Raw genomic sequence first — 15,518 nt, forward strand, 5'->3', positions numbered from 1 at the left:
TGTCTCCCCTTCCCATAAAGAAGTGTAATTTGAAGAGAAACCGAACAAAGAAGTCTGGGAGTATATAAATCCACCACGGGACATCTCTGCTACAGTCACTGGTTGGGCGGCGGGTAGCGCACTCTGTTGACCGGTTCCGCAATTTGCTCTCCGGTGCTCTGGTATTCAACGAGTCCGTCTCGAGTCGGAGGATGATGCGGGGTCCTCGGCTTCTATCCAGTGCTTTCGTTTTGCACTTCTTCCTTTACGCTTACTCCGTGCCAGTACCCGAGGGCAAAGCCTCCGCCAGGCACAAAGCTGCAGCGGTGAGTTTTCCTTCAGTTTGGCAAATCTCAGCGCGCGCTTTTGCTGTAAGGTAGGCTAATTATGGGATGGGAATTTCAGCATCATCTCAGGGCTTGAGATGTCTGCATGCTTAAGGGTATCTAGGCAGTAAGTATCATTGATCCCGTGCCTCAAATAAAATACATTTTACAGTTTGCGAATTTGTGTGTGGAAGGGACCCCACGGGACACGGCAGATGAGCAAAGGCGCGCGGCTCCCACAGGTGTTATGAGAGGTGAAACATGAGACGTATAGAAGTCTATATTGAAAATAATAATCTTATGTTTCAACATATTTTACACGCGAGTGGCCGTAATTTCGCGTCATTGCAATACACTGTCGGGAATGGATCGATCTGCGCCGGATGCCGTGAAATTCACCTGGATTATTCAATTTCACATTTTACCGGCTTCTTCTGAAAAAATAAACATATTTATTCTTATACCGAGAGTTTGCCATTGTTCTAGAGGTTGAGTGAGCGAGTTAGATAGTACAGTATTATTTTACGTACAACCCATGTACAAAGTGATTATTTGCTGAGGCAAGTCAGGATAAGTACCTTGCTGAAGGATACAACAGCAGTGTATTGACCCACAATTTTGGAGTTCCAAGCCCCGTTCCTTAACTACTAAGCCACTCGATCACCGTTCCGTTATTGAAAATGCGTACAGAGCAGTGTATTCCTTTGACTGTCCATAATAGCAAAGAAAGAAACAAACTTCATACAGAGGCACGCGCGCGTTTGCTTAATGCTTAAATGTCACCACAGCCAAAGCCAAAGGTAAATTGCCTTTGCTTTCCGCATTGTTTCACTAACGCGAATGGCTGGGTAATGTGCGCGCAGCGCAGGTGTCGGCGAGGAAACCAATCCCTGCAGTTGTGCTTGTTTCTTGAGTAAAACGCGCTCTTTCCTTGAACTGAAAACACCTCAAAGACATTTGACAGCGTAATATTAATTTAGCAAAAAAGTAGGTTACACCATCCGTGCGTTGAAATCCTTAACGATTTTAAATGCATGCAAAGGAGTAGTTGTTTATTTCTTTAATTTGTAATGTGTAATGTCTGTCTACTACGAACAAAAAAACAAAACAAGCGATTAGAAGCATTTTTATCCATCGACAATTTGTCATAACTCGAGGCAAAACATGGCGCCATCCCGCTCATTCAGGTTTTAAATAGTTGACTTTAATTGCCTTCATTCAGAAGGGCGCCTGGGGCACGATAGTTTTTTGGGGCCTTTGACAACCGTTTCTAAGGATATTGTAGTGGAACTTGTGAGTGCGCGCGTGCGTGCATGCATTACATTTTCTCTCCAAAATTATGTCACAAACGTTTGAAACTTTTTGTTGATCTCAGACCATGTGATCCGATGTACTTCTGAACGGATCTGAATGAAATACTAACAGTAATATTTTAAAATGGCAAGATTGTGACATGCTAAGTTGGTGGTATTGATGGTATCTTTCAGAAGTATGGTAAATTTGTGGTATTCGCAGTTTGCTGTCGAGTTGGTTTTGTGGTATTGGAAGTATGTGATGTAGTTAGCGAGAGCTAGAGCTGGAGGATGGTCTATTTTCCTTGAAGCTAATAGTGCCTGAGAGAGACAGAGATTATACAGGCAGAGACAAGTCATGTGGCACGTAGAGCTGCGTAAAAACCTGTCTGTTTGCTGATGCAGCAAGAACCGAGGAAAATGGATCGCCGATGTACTACACACTGCAGAAGAGTACTTGTCTGCGGTGTGTGGAGTTTAATTTAGCAAATATGACCAGCCAATGGACAACGTGTCAGTGCAGAAAAGGGTCACAGGCAGCCAGCTCACGGCCCCTCAGGTGTAAGCACTACGCTCCAGAGGGGATTCCAACACCACTCGTCCCTGAACATACTAACAATACGCCGAACGATGAAAACATTTCAAATGTGCGAGAAGGGAATGGAGGACTCCCAGAAATAACGGAACGGACAGATGCATCCCGAGTCTGAAGTCGAGAGGCTAAACCCTCTACGTTTCACCTTGAGCGCTACATTCACTCTAAACAGACCACAACATTCTGCAACAACCTTTGAAGTGTGTTGCTCCAACACGGTACGCGTGCTGTGGGTGTAACCAGAACAACTGAGTTACTTATTTAAGAACGAGTGCCGCACCTGTACGCAGTGTCCCTATCAGCAGCCGCAGTGACCCTATCAGCAGCCGCAGTGCCAGCGCAGAAAACAGAAATCAGTTCGTAAACATTAGCCGTGTTTTTTAATGCGTCCCCCAAATAAAGGTGTGAGTCACCGTGTTTTAGCTCAGCGTGTTCCTTGGCTCTGGCTAATCTTAGCGATCTGTAAATCACCGCTTTGGGCCCGGCAGCGCTTGTCAGCAGAGTGGGGATTGCTTTGCAGCGAGGGCCCTGGGTGGGGTTACAGGTAACAGGTATGGGCTTTCAGGTGGATACACTGACGTTGTGCAAACACGAACAGGTACTTTGCCTGAAGTGCGAGTTTTATAAGTCCTCTAAGCAAAGGCATGGTTTTTTTTTATTAAGCTATTATGATGATGATAATACTAATGGTATTTTCTTTTCTTTCTGAAAGACAATTCATACAAGGCAAAAGTACTTTTTTTATTTTAAGATGGAAATATATGGTAAACGTAAAACATAGAAACTACATTATATAAATATGGCTGATCCTGAATCAGTGCATGTAACAAATTATTCCCACCCATTCCCTTTTGTGTGGAAGGGTTAGAGTCTGACCCAGGATCAGTGTTTTGGGCCATATGGGTTGCACGACCAGAACTCATCGAATGACCCATCAGCTGATCGGTCAGGCCAGGACATATTTAAGCTTCTCAAAACTGAGGGGGCTGCTGGTGAGCTCATCCTGTTAAGGCATTGGTCTAGTGCATGGATGGGCCCCATGGTTTGGTATCAAATACTGACAGTGTCTCATTGCACACCACTGCTGGTCAATCCTGGGTACAAATGAAGTGTCTTCCTCCAACTTAAGTCTGTGTGAGCCTGTCCATCCATCCATCCATTTTCTAAACCACTTTCTCCTGATCACAGCTGAGGGGGCTGGAGCCTATCCCTACACACACTGGGTGAAAGGCAGGAATACACCCTGCACAGGTCACCAATGTGATCCATCACAGGAGCCGGACTTGTGAACTATGACAAGAAATGGCTGCTGACATCACATGCTGTAGAGGGCAGCGCATGGTGGTCTGCTGGGTATTCCAAACTGGGGAGAAAAACCAAAAAAAAAAGGGGTGGGGGGTTCATTATATTAAAAAAAGCACCGCTCCGAGCTTCGCGGAGGCGCTGACAGGGTTAACCCTGCGCCCCTGACAGCGCGGTGAAGGGGCCGGTGTGTGGGAGCGTGCGGGGGGGACGCTGGCGGGACCGGCCTCTGCGGAGAGCCCGTCAGTCCAGCGCCGGCGGCAGTTTTTCTGCGACGCTTCGGAGAGGCCGCTCCCGAGCAGGAGATCCGGAGCGATCGGCGGTGTCCAAACACGCACACGCCTGCACAGATAATTGCAGCCCGCTGGATCTGGGCCTCTTTCATCAGCTGTGGTTGCAGAGGTGATGGGGGGGAGAGGGAGGGGGGGTGGGAATGTTACTGTTCCTCTGTAACAGTCCCATTCTCCAGTCCTTCCCTTTGTTTCCTCATTCCTCTGCAGAAGGTGCGGAGATGATCTGAAAGCTCAGTCACTGAGTGGCAGATTATTGAGCTTAATGCGGCTCTATGCTTGGCCTGATTCGTGCAGATACGCACCATACTTTTTAGTCAGGCGATCTAGGTCAAGTGCCTCTCCCAAAAGTGACCAAAGTTGAGAATCTTCGCCCGGGACTTGTACACTTGTACGGGACTTGGTTTACGGTGTGTGGCACCGTGCCAGGGCCAGAGATGCCCTTGTGCCAAGGTTCGGGATCTACATGGTACACCTGCATATCACAGATGAGCCATAAATGACCCATAAATGATCCCTTCCCTCTGCAGAGCACCAACTCAGAATGGTGAACTGAGACAGGTGGCTACAGTATCAGGGAAGCTTACAGACAGAACGGACCCAGTTTTCAACGACTCGCTAATATGAATCTGTACGACTGATTGGATGCGATAAGGGTTCGATGCCATTCCTGTTCACCCCTGCTTCGTGCCGGTCCCTCATCCAGCGTATGGCAGCCCAAAGCTTCACCTGCGCTGGCCACCGGTTTTCTCTGGTTCACATTTCACAATGAATAGAATACGGCATGTCAATTAAGCATCATCCGTCTGTCAGTCATATGTGCGGTAACCTACGGTAAGACTTCACCGAGACTACATATTTCACGGCGGGTGCCAAAACCATGCCAGATACAGTTCTGTCCCATCACAGAGGTATAATATACTGCAGTAAAGTGCAGTAAAATATACTATCAGGATATTGTAACAACACTATGGCAGGGCATTGCTGCCACAGTAGGAGAATATTTTTCGCTCATTATCTCGCTATAACCAGAAACTTTTCTTTTTAACAAGATCCTCATTAAATTCTCATAAAAATGTCTCATTATGGCAAGAAACTTTATCTCATTATAACGAGAAAGTAATGTTTTGAAGAGAGGGTGACACATCCCTTACTAATCAAAAGGCACAGTTTATTGACATCAGCAGGTCATATAGCACAGCACTGCAGTGCCCTCTCCTGGGATTACAGAGAACTATTCTCATGCTGAAATATTATGATAGCTACTGCTATCAATACATACAGCCAATCGAAATTTTTTTCACTGAAGGCCAATAACTTTGTTGGTCAGACTAATCGTTTCTTCTTCCTAGTGTAGAATTCTTCTTAGTGTACGCATACTTATTGCAATAGCACCTAAAGTGCTCAAAGATCTCGCCTTGTCCCAACCCAAGACTAAAGTAACACTTGATTAAGTAATACACACTTTTATGGAGTTATTGGCCTTCACTGAACGCATTCTGTGCATCATTTTCGAAAGGTATGTCTTCTCATCATAACAAATTATGAAAGTTTCTCCTCATAATGAGATACTTTAGTCATTATAACAAGATACATTGGTATGTCATTATAACGGGAAAAGGATCTCCTTTTAACAAGAAATGTTTCTCATAACCGGACACTGTGCAGAAAATATTTCTTCACTGTGCCACCAATGCATTGCTACACTTCACATTTTGGCAAAAATAAAAAATAATTGTCACTTTCACATATTTGATGATACGTGTATCTATTAGTATTTTTTAATAAATTGCTGAAAAATGTATACATCAGCATGGTCTCAGCGTGCATATTTTCAGGACATGGCTGTATATTCCCTTTCTGTAATGTTGGAGCCTTCAGGTGAAGCCCAGACTGCAGGACCCATACAGCCTCCTCTCTGCAGTTTGATCCTGTCTGTCACACAGGAAGTGGCAGTCTTTCATGTTCTCTGGGGTCATGTCATGAGGTCAGGCTCCTTGGTCTGGGATTTGACCTTTTGAACTTTTGGAGAATGTCCCTCCCAGTTGGACTTGACTGAGAGCCTGAGGCGGGGGGGGGGGGGGGTAGTTTGGGGGTGAGGGGCAGGACAGACAGGCACCCAGCTTTTTAATGCAATTGCACTCTCAACTGTCTTCAGAGCAACTGTCTGCAAAGGCTTAAATGCAGCTTTACATTACATTCCATTACATTTATTTGGCAGACACTTTTATCCAGCGACATACAAAAAGTGCATTTCATGGTCACGGACAACTACAAAACACAGGTTCAGTAAGATACGACACTTATTTTGTACAGCTATTTCTAGCCAAGAACACTGTTTAGTTCACACGGTGAACACTATTCAGACCTAACTTATGCCAAGCCAAACTAGGCAGAAGAACAAGCTACAGTATTAGGACAAATACAAATTACCAAAAAGTGCTGAGATGGGGGAACATGTAACGGGTGTCATGAAGGGGGGGGGGGTGGATTTAGAATGAAATGCAGCTGACAGTGCAGAGCTTATGTGGAGAAAGCGCACAGACTGCTTTAATGCATGCGCTGACATGCACCAGAATGAAAACTATGAAAGGACAGATGGACAGGTCTCCTACCGTAGAGGGCGTAGCGCCTGTGTCTTTGGAACATCTCGTTTTAAGGCTGACGCATCAGCATAGTACGACAAACCGGAGGCCCCAATAGGAGGATTCACGTGTCAAGAGAATTCAGATACACCCACGTTTACTGAACTGGGTCACTCACCATTCATACCTATGGGCAATCTAGAGTCTACTGTTAGCCTACTGTTGTGTCTTTTGGACTTTTCCAGAGGAAACCCGTCCATGCGGACACAGGGAGAACATGTAAACTCCACACAGAAACGCCCCGGCAGGATGCGAACCAAGGACCTTCTTACTGTGCCCGAGATCACACAGCCGTAAATCACAGAGCGCTTGTCAGCGCTCATACTGTACCGCAGGAAAACCACACACAGTACTTACATTCGCAGAGAAGATCCTCACGCACTCACTCACTCACTCACTCACTTACTCTCCTGATCTCTCACCTGCTCACCCACTCACCCACTCACTCTCCCGATCTCACACCCGCTCACTCACCCTCTCACTCACTCACTCTCCTGATCTCTCACCTGCTCACTCGCTCACTCACTCTCCCGATCTCACACCTGCTCACTCACTCACTCACTCTCCCGATCTCACACCTGCTCACTCACCCACTCACTCACTCACTCTCCCGATCTCTCGCCTGCTCACTCATGCACTCACTCATTCACACATTCATCCAGTCATTCCTTACTGAAGCACAAACTTTGAGAGACTTCCTCAAAGTAACAGAAGTGCTTCTTTTTACAACTATAAGGAAAAAAGCACAGTAAAGGCCAATGCTGGTTCTATTGTTCAGTTCTTGGTTTTGAATGTCTTTGTCCGCTGAGAAAGAGAATATCCCTAAATTGCTGGTTTTAAGCCTTTAAATCTTGTCTCACAACCCCTAAATTCCCCCTCACCCAAACCCAAGCCTCTACCCTTCAGCTTATGGATGTTTTTTTTTTTTAGAGGGAAGTAACAGGGAATTTGTTCTCGCTATTTCCACAGGAAAGGCGGTTAATGATAATAAAGATCAGAAAGGTCCACTGGGGGCTAACTGCTCCGTCGAAAATCAACCCCCCAGCCAACTAATCGTTATTTCCTCTAAATTCTGCAGAGGAAATTGACTGTGATAATGCGTGAGATTATCCACATCCTGTGAACTTCTCTCCGTCTCAGACATTCCAACCCCCCCCCCCCACCCCAAGAAATACTGAGGAACCTCTAGTGATGTGAAATGGGGTCACCATTGTTGTGACTCGTTTTGGATTCTGATTTACCTTGAAGCATGACATGGTTTGGTGCAATACATCCAACAAACACAAAAAAACAACAAAACAAAGACATTTCTTTTTTTTAAATCTTTTGTTCAATAACATGTTTTTATTAGTACTGTTGGGTATGTGGCTAACACTGTCCTGTCATCAAACTATTACTGGCTGTAGTTTTGTACAGGGACAGTGGTATCATTGATGGCTACATTTCTTGAGTTTGATTTTCTCAAAAATTGCTCGTTAGATCAATTGATTTTGGGTTGATTAATTTCATCTTTGTTTCATATATTGTTTGACTTCTCAATTGGTTAATTGAGTTGTTAATCTAATTGCTTCATGTTGTTGCGTTGATTAGGTAACTTATTGCTCCATTTATCTGTCATTCGGTTTACTAGTTCCTCTGTCGATTGGTTTATTATTGTTCCATTGACTGATTGATTTATCAGTGAGTTGATTGCTCGTGTCTGTGTTGCCAGGGTTGGCTCCAGAAGCCCCACCCGTACCCGCTGAAGAAGAGGGTGCACCGGCTGAACCACGGCCAGGACACGCTGAAGGAGGCGACCCGCGTTACGCCCGGAAACGTCTCCGAACTCTGGAGCCGCCCTCGATGTGGCGTCCCGGACTACCCCGCCCAGAAGAGGGGCGTGGCCACTGGGAGGCAGCGGCACAAACGATTCGTCCTGTTTGGGGGCCGATGGGACAAGACTGACCTCACCTACAAGTGAGACTATTATTATTATTATTATTATTATTATTGTTGTTGTTGTTATTATTATGATTATTGTTTTGTTATTATTATGATGGTTGTATTATTGTTATGATTACTGTGTTATTATTGTAGTTATTATTATCATATTATTATTACCATTGCTGTTCTTGGTGTTGTACAGGTAAAAAATACAGTGATTATTATTAATATCAGTGATGGTGTTACAGCTGTAGCAGTACTATTGGACACAGCAGTATTAATCAGGGTGATGAAAGTAGATTTCCCTTGATGACCAATCCGAGATCACGGCTAAAGCAGTACCTGTCCAGGGAGGTCTGGGGTGATGGTCTGAGAGGGTACAGACTGGCGATCAGCCCACAGTAACCAGGCATCCAGCATCAAAGCAGACGGGGGTGTACACAGTATCCCCTAAAAAACAGAAGTATCACACTAATTAGCTTGCCGTGTTTCATTTCTCTCAACGGCCATCCACCCGCCCCCCCCCGTCACTTTCAGTCAGGCAGGTCAGGGGTCAGTCGCATGTCGGGGGTCAAACGGATCCAAGGCCCTTGATGTAGAGAAGAGGCAGTGGAAGGGGAGGGGCTAGCTCACAATAGCCCTGCCCCCATAACACCCCACCCTGCTCCAGATTATTTGGGGTGGGGGTGGGGGTGGGGGGGGGGGTGTAGTTAGCAGGTGGGGGGTAAATAGCTGGCGTTGAGCCTTACAGAAAATCCTGTTCATTTCACCCCACTGGAGTTCACAGTGACCCCCCCCCCCAGCACACACAGACATGCACATGCACACACACACACACAAACAGAGAAAATACGTGCTGTGGTTCCCATGGCTACATTCATGTGTGCGTGACCCACAGTGCAGAGGCAGGCCTGAGGGTGTTTTCATGAGGGTGCCTTGCACACAGCCGCAGTATCGCAGCACGTAGGTGGCATCGCGCCCGCTCAGATGGCACAGGATGGTCAGATGGCACAGGCGAGGCTGTTCAGACACGCCAGCCGAGCTCAGGTGCAGGGATTACCTAAAACACCGTAATACCAGGGGCATCGACTGCCTGTCACAACTGGGCACATTTCAGATGACAGTGACAGAGGTGGAGAGGGAGCTTTGGGAGTTTTGAAATACCGGATACGTGCGTTTTTTAAAATGTATTTGTGTGTGCATGTGTGTGTGTGTATGTCTGTGTGTACGCGTGCATTTGTGTGTCTGTGTGTGTGCATGCGTGCGTGTGTGTGTCTCAGGATCGTGCGTTTCCCCTGGCAGATGAGTAACGACAAGGTGAGGAGCATCCTGCGGGAGGCGAACCAGGTGTGGAGCGACGTCACCCCCCTCACCTTCACCGAGGTCAGCCACGGCCGCGCTGACATCATCATCGACTTCACTAGGTAAGGCCGCCATAACCAAGCAACCTCCAGCTTCAACAGTTAACCCCGCCCTGACTGAGCAGCCCCAAACCAGGTAACTCCGCCCACACCTGGTGACCCCACCCTGACCCATGACCACATGACCCCACCATGACCAGGTAATTCTTCCTTAAACAGACAACACTTCTCTGTCCTGGCAGCTCAACTCTGACCAGGTAAACCTATCTTGTCTAACCTTGAGTACCCAGAGCACCACCCAGGGAGGAAGGGCTTATTGCTCGCTAGTGCCCTCTCTGGTGGACTGGTTGTGAACAGTCCTCCTCTGGCCCTTACTCTGCTGAATAGATGAAGAACGTTGTAGTGATGGGATGAGTCCTCAGCAATTGGGCGTTCCAAAGGAAAAGGAAAAGAAGCATTCTGAGCTGCTTTAACTGAAGCTAACTTAAACACTTTTTAAATAAAGTTTAACTATCTGTTAGAACCTCACACTCTTCTACAAAAAACCTGAGTTGGCTAATGTTTCAGCCTCGAGAAGAAGGACCAACTGAACCCTGGTCCTGGTGAGCTTTGTGCAGTGTGTGCAGGTTTTCACTGTCACTCAGCACTTCATTGATTGAATCTAAGCTGCTGATTACAGAAATAACTCACTCCACCTGGGCTCTCGGGTCTGAATTTGGTTGCTGATTTTTAAGGTGAAAACAAACACCTGCAGACCCTGGGGCCCTCTGGGACCAGAGCTGGAGAGGCCTGCGCTCGCAGTGTGTTCTCCAGCCCGATTAGAGTCTCACCAAGCAGCAACAGAGCCTGTAGGCCCCGGCGTGTGGAATCTCTTCCCCTTCGCGGTTTATTGTTCTGCTCTCTCTCTCTCTCTCTGTCTCTCTCCCTCTCTCTCTCTCTCTCCTTCTCTCCCCCTCTCTCCCTCTCTCTGTCTCCTCTCTCTCTCTCTATCTCTCTCTCTCTCCCTCTCTCTCTCTCTCTCTCTCTCTCCCCCTCTCTCTCTCCCCCTCTCTCCCTCCCTCCCTCCGCCGCAGTATCTAAATCTATGAGCAGTGCAGACGTTTAGAGTCCCCGAAAGATGCAACCCTTGCAAAAGCGAGATGCCGAACATGGACTCTCAATAAGCAGGAGCTAACCACCAGTGTCGGGAGAGCAGCCGGTGGAGCCTGGGCTGTGCGCAGGGCAGGTCATTACACCGCCTGCGTCAGCTCCTCCAGGCCCCGGGCTCCAGGCCCCGGGCTCCAGGCCCCGGGCTCCAGGCCCCGGGCTCCAGGCCTCGGGCTCCAGGCCTCGGGCTCCAGGCCTCGGGCTCCAGGCCCCGGGCTCCAGGCCTCGGGCTCCAGGCCTCGGGCTCCAGGCCTCGGGCTCCAGGCCTCGGGCTCCAGGCACAGCTCGTAATTTGCCTGCTCACACAGTGCATTCCAAAAACACAGCGGGCAGCACTTTTCACCCGCGCCCGAAATAGGCTACTACTACTACTGAAATAGGTTGAGGACAGAAAAAAATGTAATTAAAAGAAATTAATTAAAAGACACATTCCTAACCCAGAATAACATGGGAACAAATAGAGCAGGTGGAAAGATGAAGTTGTAAATAAGCGAGGTGTTGTAAAAAGTGGTGGCTAGTTCTCTCCGGTGTGGTTGTGTTTACTGAGCTGTCCCTGTTCTCAGGCTGTCCCGTTCAGCTCCATCTCCTTCCATGGGGCCAGCGAACACCTCTCCGGTCTCTCCCCTCCGCTCGTCGGCTCGATTCTGGTTCTGAGCGTTCCCTCCAGAATAAACTCTGTGTGTGTCTGTAACCTGGGCAGCGGAAGGAGCACCGGCCGTATTTCAGAACCTGCGTTCCTACCCGAGCTCCAGGATCGCTCCCTTTCTTTCTCACACAGTTTAATGGCCCACATTTGTCTGTGGGATCCGTGAGGCGTCCCTCCCCCCCATTTTTATACACCTGCCAGTTGGCTTCCGGGCACATGCTTGCTGCTGCAGTCTTGGCACAGGTACAGCACAGGTACAGTGTGGTGCGTTTCCTACTCCTACAAAACACTCCTGTTTTTACAGACCCACAGGCACATAGGAGTTCTCATGTCTCTTCATGAGTCACATGGCGTATTGATGTCTCTCCATGAATCATATGGTGTATTCATATCTCTCCATGAGTCATGTGGCGTATTCATATCTCTTTATGAGTCAGATCAGTCGGATATAGAGATTCTTGTCCTTTATAATTGGGGCCTGAGCTCTGTCAGTCCAGCTCAGGGGCCTGTTTTAATGGGGTGGAAAGATTCACCTGGTCCCAGGCCAGCTGCACAGAGCCTTTTACCCCCCACGGAGCTCACCGCTGCCCTGACCCAAAACCAAAATGGGACAGGCTTGGTTCAGGCCTGGTTCAGGGTACTCCATCATGCTGACACACTAGGTTCAAGCATAGTGGTGCCCCACAATGATCTGTACCACTGTATACATGGTGTGTCTACATGGGATAGATATGATTTGTTTTTTTTGGTGGGGGGGCGGGGGTAATGATGGTACTATAGGGAGATTACTTATTCCCAGATGAAAGTAAGGTTTTAGGACAGGCTGCATAACGATTTTGCCAGCAGAGTTTTGAGGCTGTGATGAAAGCTTTGAGGTCTTTTATTATTGTCAGTATATCTGTCAGTCATTCGACATTCCTCTCAGTCAGCCACAGAGTATATGCACAGAGAGAGCGAGAAAAGCAAGAGAGACAGAGAGACAGAGACAGATTGAGGAAGAGACAGTGAGAGGAAGAGAGAGACAGAGTCAGAGGGGGAAGAAGTGCAGACAGAGAGAGAGAGAGAAGTTCAGACAGAGGGTGTAAATAAAAGGCTGTAAACCCTGTGAATACTTCAGCAGCCGACTCCCCCCCCATTTAAAAGCCGTGCCATCCTGTCATCAGTGCTGTGTGGGGCGGTCGCTGTTGGTGGGATGAAAAGGGCATTTGGCGCCGTCCTCAGCAATACCCCCCTCCCCTCCCCCTTCCCCTCACCCCTCTCCCCCTGGAAGTCCCCCCTTTGATTATTTAATCATTTATTTCCTCACTTATTTATGTTGACTTCAGTTAGTCACTTCACATTCACCTGGCGGATGCTCTGATCCGGAGCGCCTCGCAGGTGAATGGATCAGCTTGCCGGGTCATGCAGTCCAGGGACAGGCAGTCCCTTGGGGGTGTTCAGGTCTGGGCATGACCCACATGCCGGGTGCTCCATGGACTCACTCCGGCTAAATGGGGAGCCTGGATGGGCTGAATTTCCTGCTCTCTACATGCTGTATACAAACACGTTCTTTATCTTCTTAACAAAGCTAAAGAACAGAATCAGAGGTGAGGGAAGTTCAGGGGTCAGAAGGTAAAGGCCTTGCCACCTCAGCCAGCTGATTCACTAATTAGTTCCACCTCCTGATTGGACTAATAAGCGAATACTATGGGTGACTGGAATGAAATTTTACTTCCTGAACCTGAATTTTCCACCTTTGATCAGAAGTGGGTCCACATGCGTTTATAAGAGCAGCAGTGATGTAGACCTGGCTAATGACACCCTTAGACCAGAGAGAGCATGCTCGACAGAGGCCACTGACAATCCTCGCCATGGCCGCTGGTGCATCCTGGGTAGCGGGGCGGTGCCAGCGTGCTCATGTTCATCTGTAGCCCCAAGGCAGGATTGGTGCAGCACTTTAATAGAGTACTCGCGAACATTTAAAGTTTAAGTAAAACAAAGAAAGAGAGAGAGAGAGAGAGAGAAGCACAGATTAACTGTGTCTGTACCCCACCCAGACTGAGCTGGTCTTTGGCACTGTGTACGCCTGTCTGTTATCTTTATCAGGGTAATATGTTTGCTTTGTGTAGACCTCTTATCCAGGGTTGAAAGACACCTGGGCACCAGTTCATCATTTTGAATACTGTAACCCTTTATGTGCTAGGAAAAGCCCTGCAGATAGCTTAGCAAGAAATGTGTGTTCTTAGGAATTTTAAGAGCAAATCCTGGCTTTCGTTCTAAGGTATGATTGGGTTATGATTTGTTAGTTGAAAATTTGTTGAACATTTTAAGGGATCTGCAGGATGGGTTTTTGGCATATAATGAGTTAAAGTATTTCAGGGATGTATTTGAACTTTGACCCAGGTGTGTGTGTCACTCATGTACGATGTGTCTGAGATACCTGTTTGTCCAGGTTGAGCACTAGGGCAATAAAAGGTAATAATAGCCTCCCCATGCCCACACCTGGGAATCACAGCAATTTCCATCCATATTTAGCCCCGCCCACCCCTACTGTAGCCCTGCCAGTCACTGGTGTAGCTCCACCCCTTCCCTGATGTTTTCTGAGCTGCTCTGTTGGATTGACAGGTACTGGCACAGGGGACAGCCTGTGGAAACTCTAGAGATGTCCCACAATGATCGGTACCAGTGTCTGCGCGGTGAAGAAGTGCAATCTGTCCATATCCTGGACAAGCACGATGGGATCATGTTGGGACGTTGTGTTTGATTGACAGGTACTGGCACGGGGACAGCCTGCCCTTTGACGGGCCTGGAGGAATCCTCGCCCACGCCTTTTTTCCCAGAACCCACCGGGAGGGAGACATTCACTTCGACTATGACGAGACATGGACGGTGGGAAACAGCATTGGTCAGTGTGTGGGTGGGGGACAAAGGGGCGTCCAATGAAAAATAACCACATAATGCATTTATAGTTTAAGTATCATAGCACTCTACAGTGAAGTTATACTTCACTGGCCACCAAACGACCAATGACGGGCCTTGCTTCAGGGTACAGCAGCAAAGCCACACCCAGCTGTCAAACCAGAAGCAGAAACTCAGTGCCAGCATGGCAAACTGAAGTCCGTGCTCTGTGTCTCCTCCCCCCTCCCCTCCCCCTCCCTTTCCCTCCCCCTCCCCCTCCCCCTCTCCCTCCCCCTCCCCCTCAGGTACGAACCTGCTCCAGGTAGCGGCTCACGAGTTTGGCCACGTCCTCGGCCTCCAGCACTCCCAGGTCCCCGGAGCAGTGATGTCACCGTTCTACAGCTTCACCTACCCGCTGGTGCTGAGCGAGGACGACAGGCGGGGGATTCAGTCCCTGTACGGCCAGCGCCTCACCCCCGAGCCCCGCCCCACCCAGTCCCGCCCCTCCAAGCCCCGCCCAACCCGCCCTCACATCATCGAGACCAACGAGATCCTCACCGTGGTAAGTGTGTCAGTACAGCAGCAGGCATGCACACACACACACACACACACACACTCTCTCATGCTCACACAGAGGCACACACACACACAAACACAATCTCATATTACCAGATGCAAATTCATACACATACATTCTTACACACACCGCACTGAACACAAACATATATTTACTTTATGTACTGCTACTACCAAAAAAAACATCAAACATAGACTAATCTCTTTCCCTTTCCCTCTCTCCCTCCCTCTCTCCCTCTCTCCCTCTCTCCCTCTCTCCCCCTCTCCCCCTCTCTCCCTCTCTCCCCCTCTCTCTCTCTCTCTCTCTCTCTCCCTCCCTCCTTCACCCCCCGCAGCCGGACACCTGTCACACCGATTTTGACGCGGTGTCGATGATCCGAGGCGAGCTGTTCTTCTTCAGGTCGGGGTACGTGTGGCGGATCCGGGACGGGCACCTGCAGACGGGGTACCCCGCCCTGGCGTCCCGGCACTGGCCGGGGATCCCCGATAACGTGGACGCCACATTCGAGGACGAGTCCGGGAACATCTGGTTCTTCCAAGGTGGGTGAACGGGGCGCGGC

At 48.5% G+C, this 15,518-nt stretch overlaps 1 protein-coding gene and 1 long non-coding RNA gene across 2 annotated transcripts in view; one reads left to right on the plus strand and one right to left on the minus strand.

Moving 5' to 3' along the window:
• The window catches only part of LOC118212780 (stromelysin-3-like), an 18,516-nt gene continuing 2,998 nt past the window's right edge, over positions 1-15,518 (plus strand). The window contains exons 1-6 of the mRNA XM_035391059.1: positions 1-305; positions 8,141-8,385; positions 9,633-9,776; positions 14,256-14,389; positions 14,688-14,944; positions 15,294-15,498. Coding sequence (XP_035246950.1) covers positions 192-305; positions 8,141-8,385; positions 9,633-9,776; positions 14,256-14,389; positions 14,688-14,944; positions 15,294-15,498 — 1,099 coding nt within the window. The 5' untranslated portion in view covers positions 1-191. The remainder of the gene's footprint in view (positions 306-8,140; positions 8,386-9,632; positions 9,777-14,255; positions 14,390-14,687; positions 14,945-15,293; positions 15,499-15,518) is intronic.
• Positions 8,540-15,518, minus strand: part of LOC118212801 — a 7,107-nt gene continuing 128 nt past the window's right edge. Inside the window, exons 1-3 of the long non-coding RNA XR_004762315.1 lie at positions 15,311-15,518; positions 14,696-14,803; positions 8,540-8,802 (exon numbers count right to left, since the gene is read on the minus strand). The exon at positions 15,311-15,518 is cut by the window's right edge and continues 128 nt beyond it. This is a non-coding gene — a long non-coding RNA (uncharacterized LOC118212801). The remainder of the gene's footprint in view (positions 8,803-14,695; positions 14,804-15,310) is intronic.

Source organism: Anguilla anguilla, chromosome 14, assembly GCF_013347855.1.
Source record: "Anguilla anguilla isolate fAngAng1 chromosome 14, fAngAng1.pri, whole genome shotgun sequence".
Classification (NCBI taxonomy): Eukaryota; Metazoa; Chordata; class Actinopteri; order Anguilliformes; family Anguillidae; genus Anguilla; species Anguilla anguilla.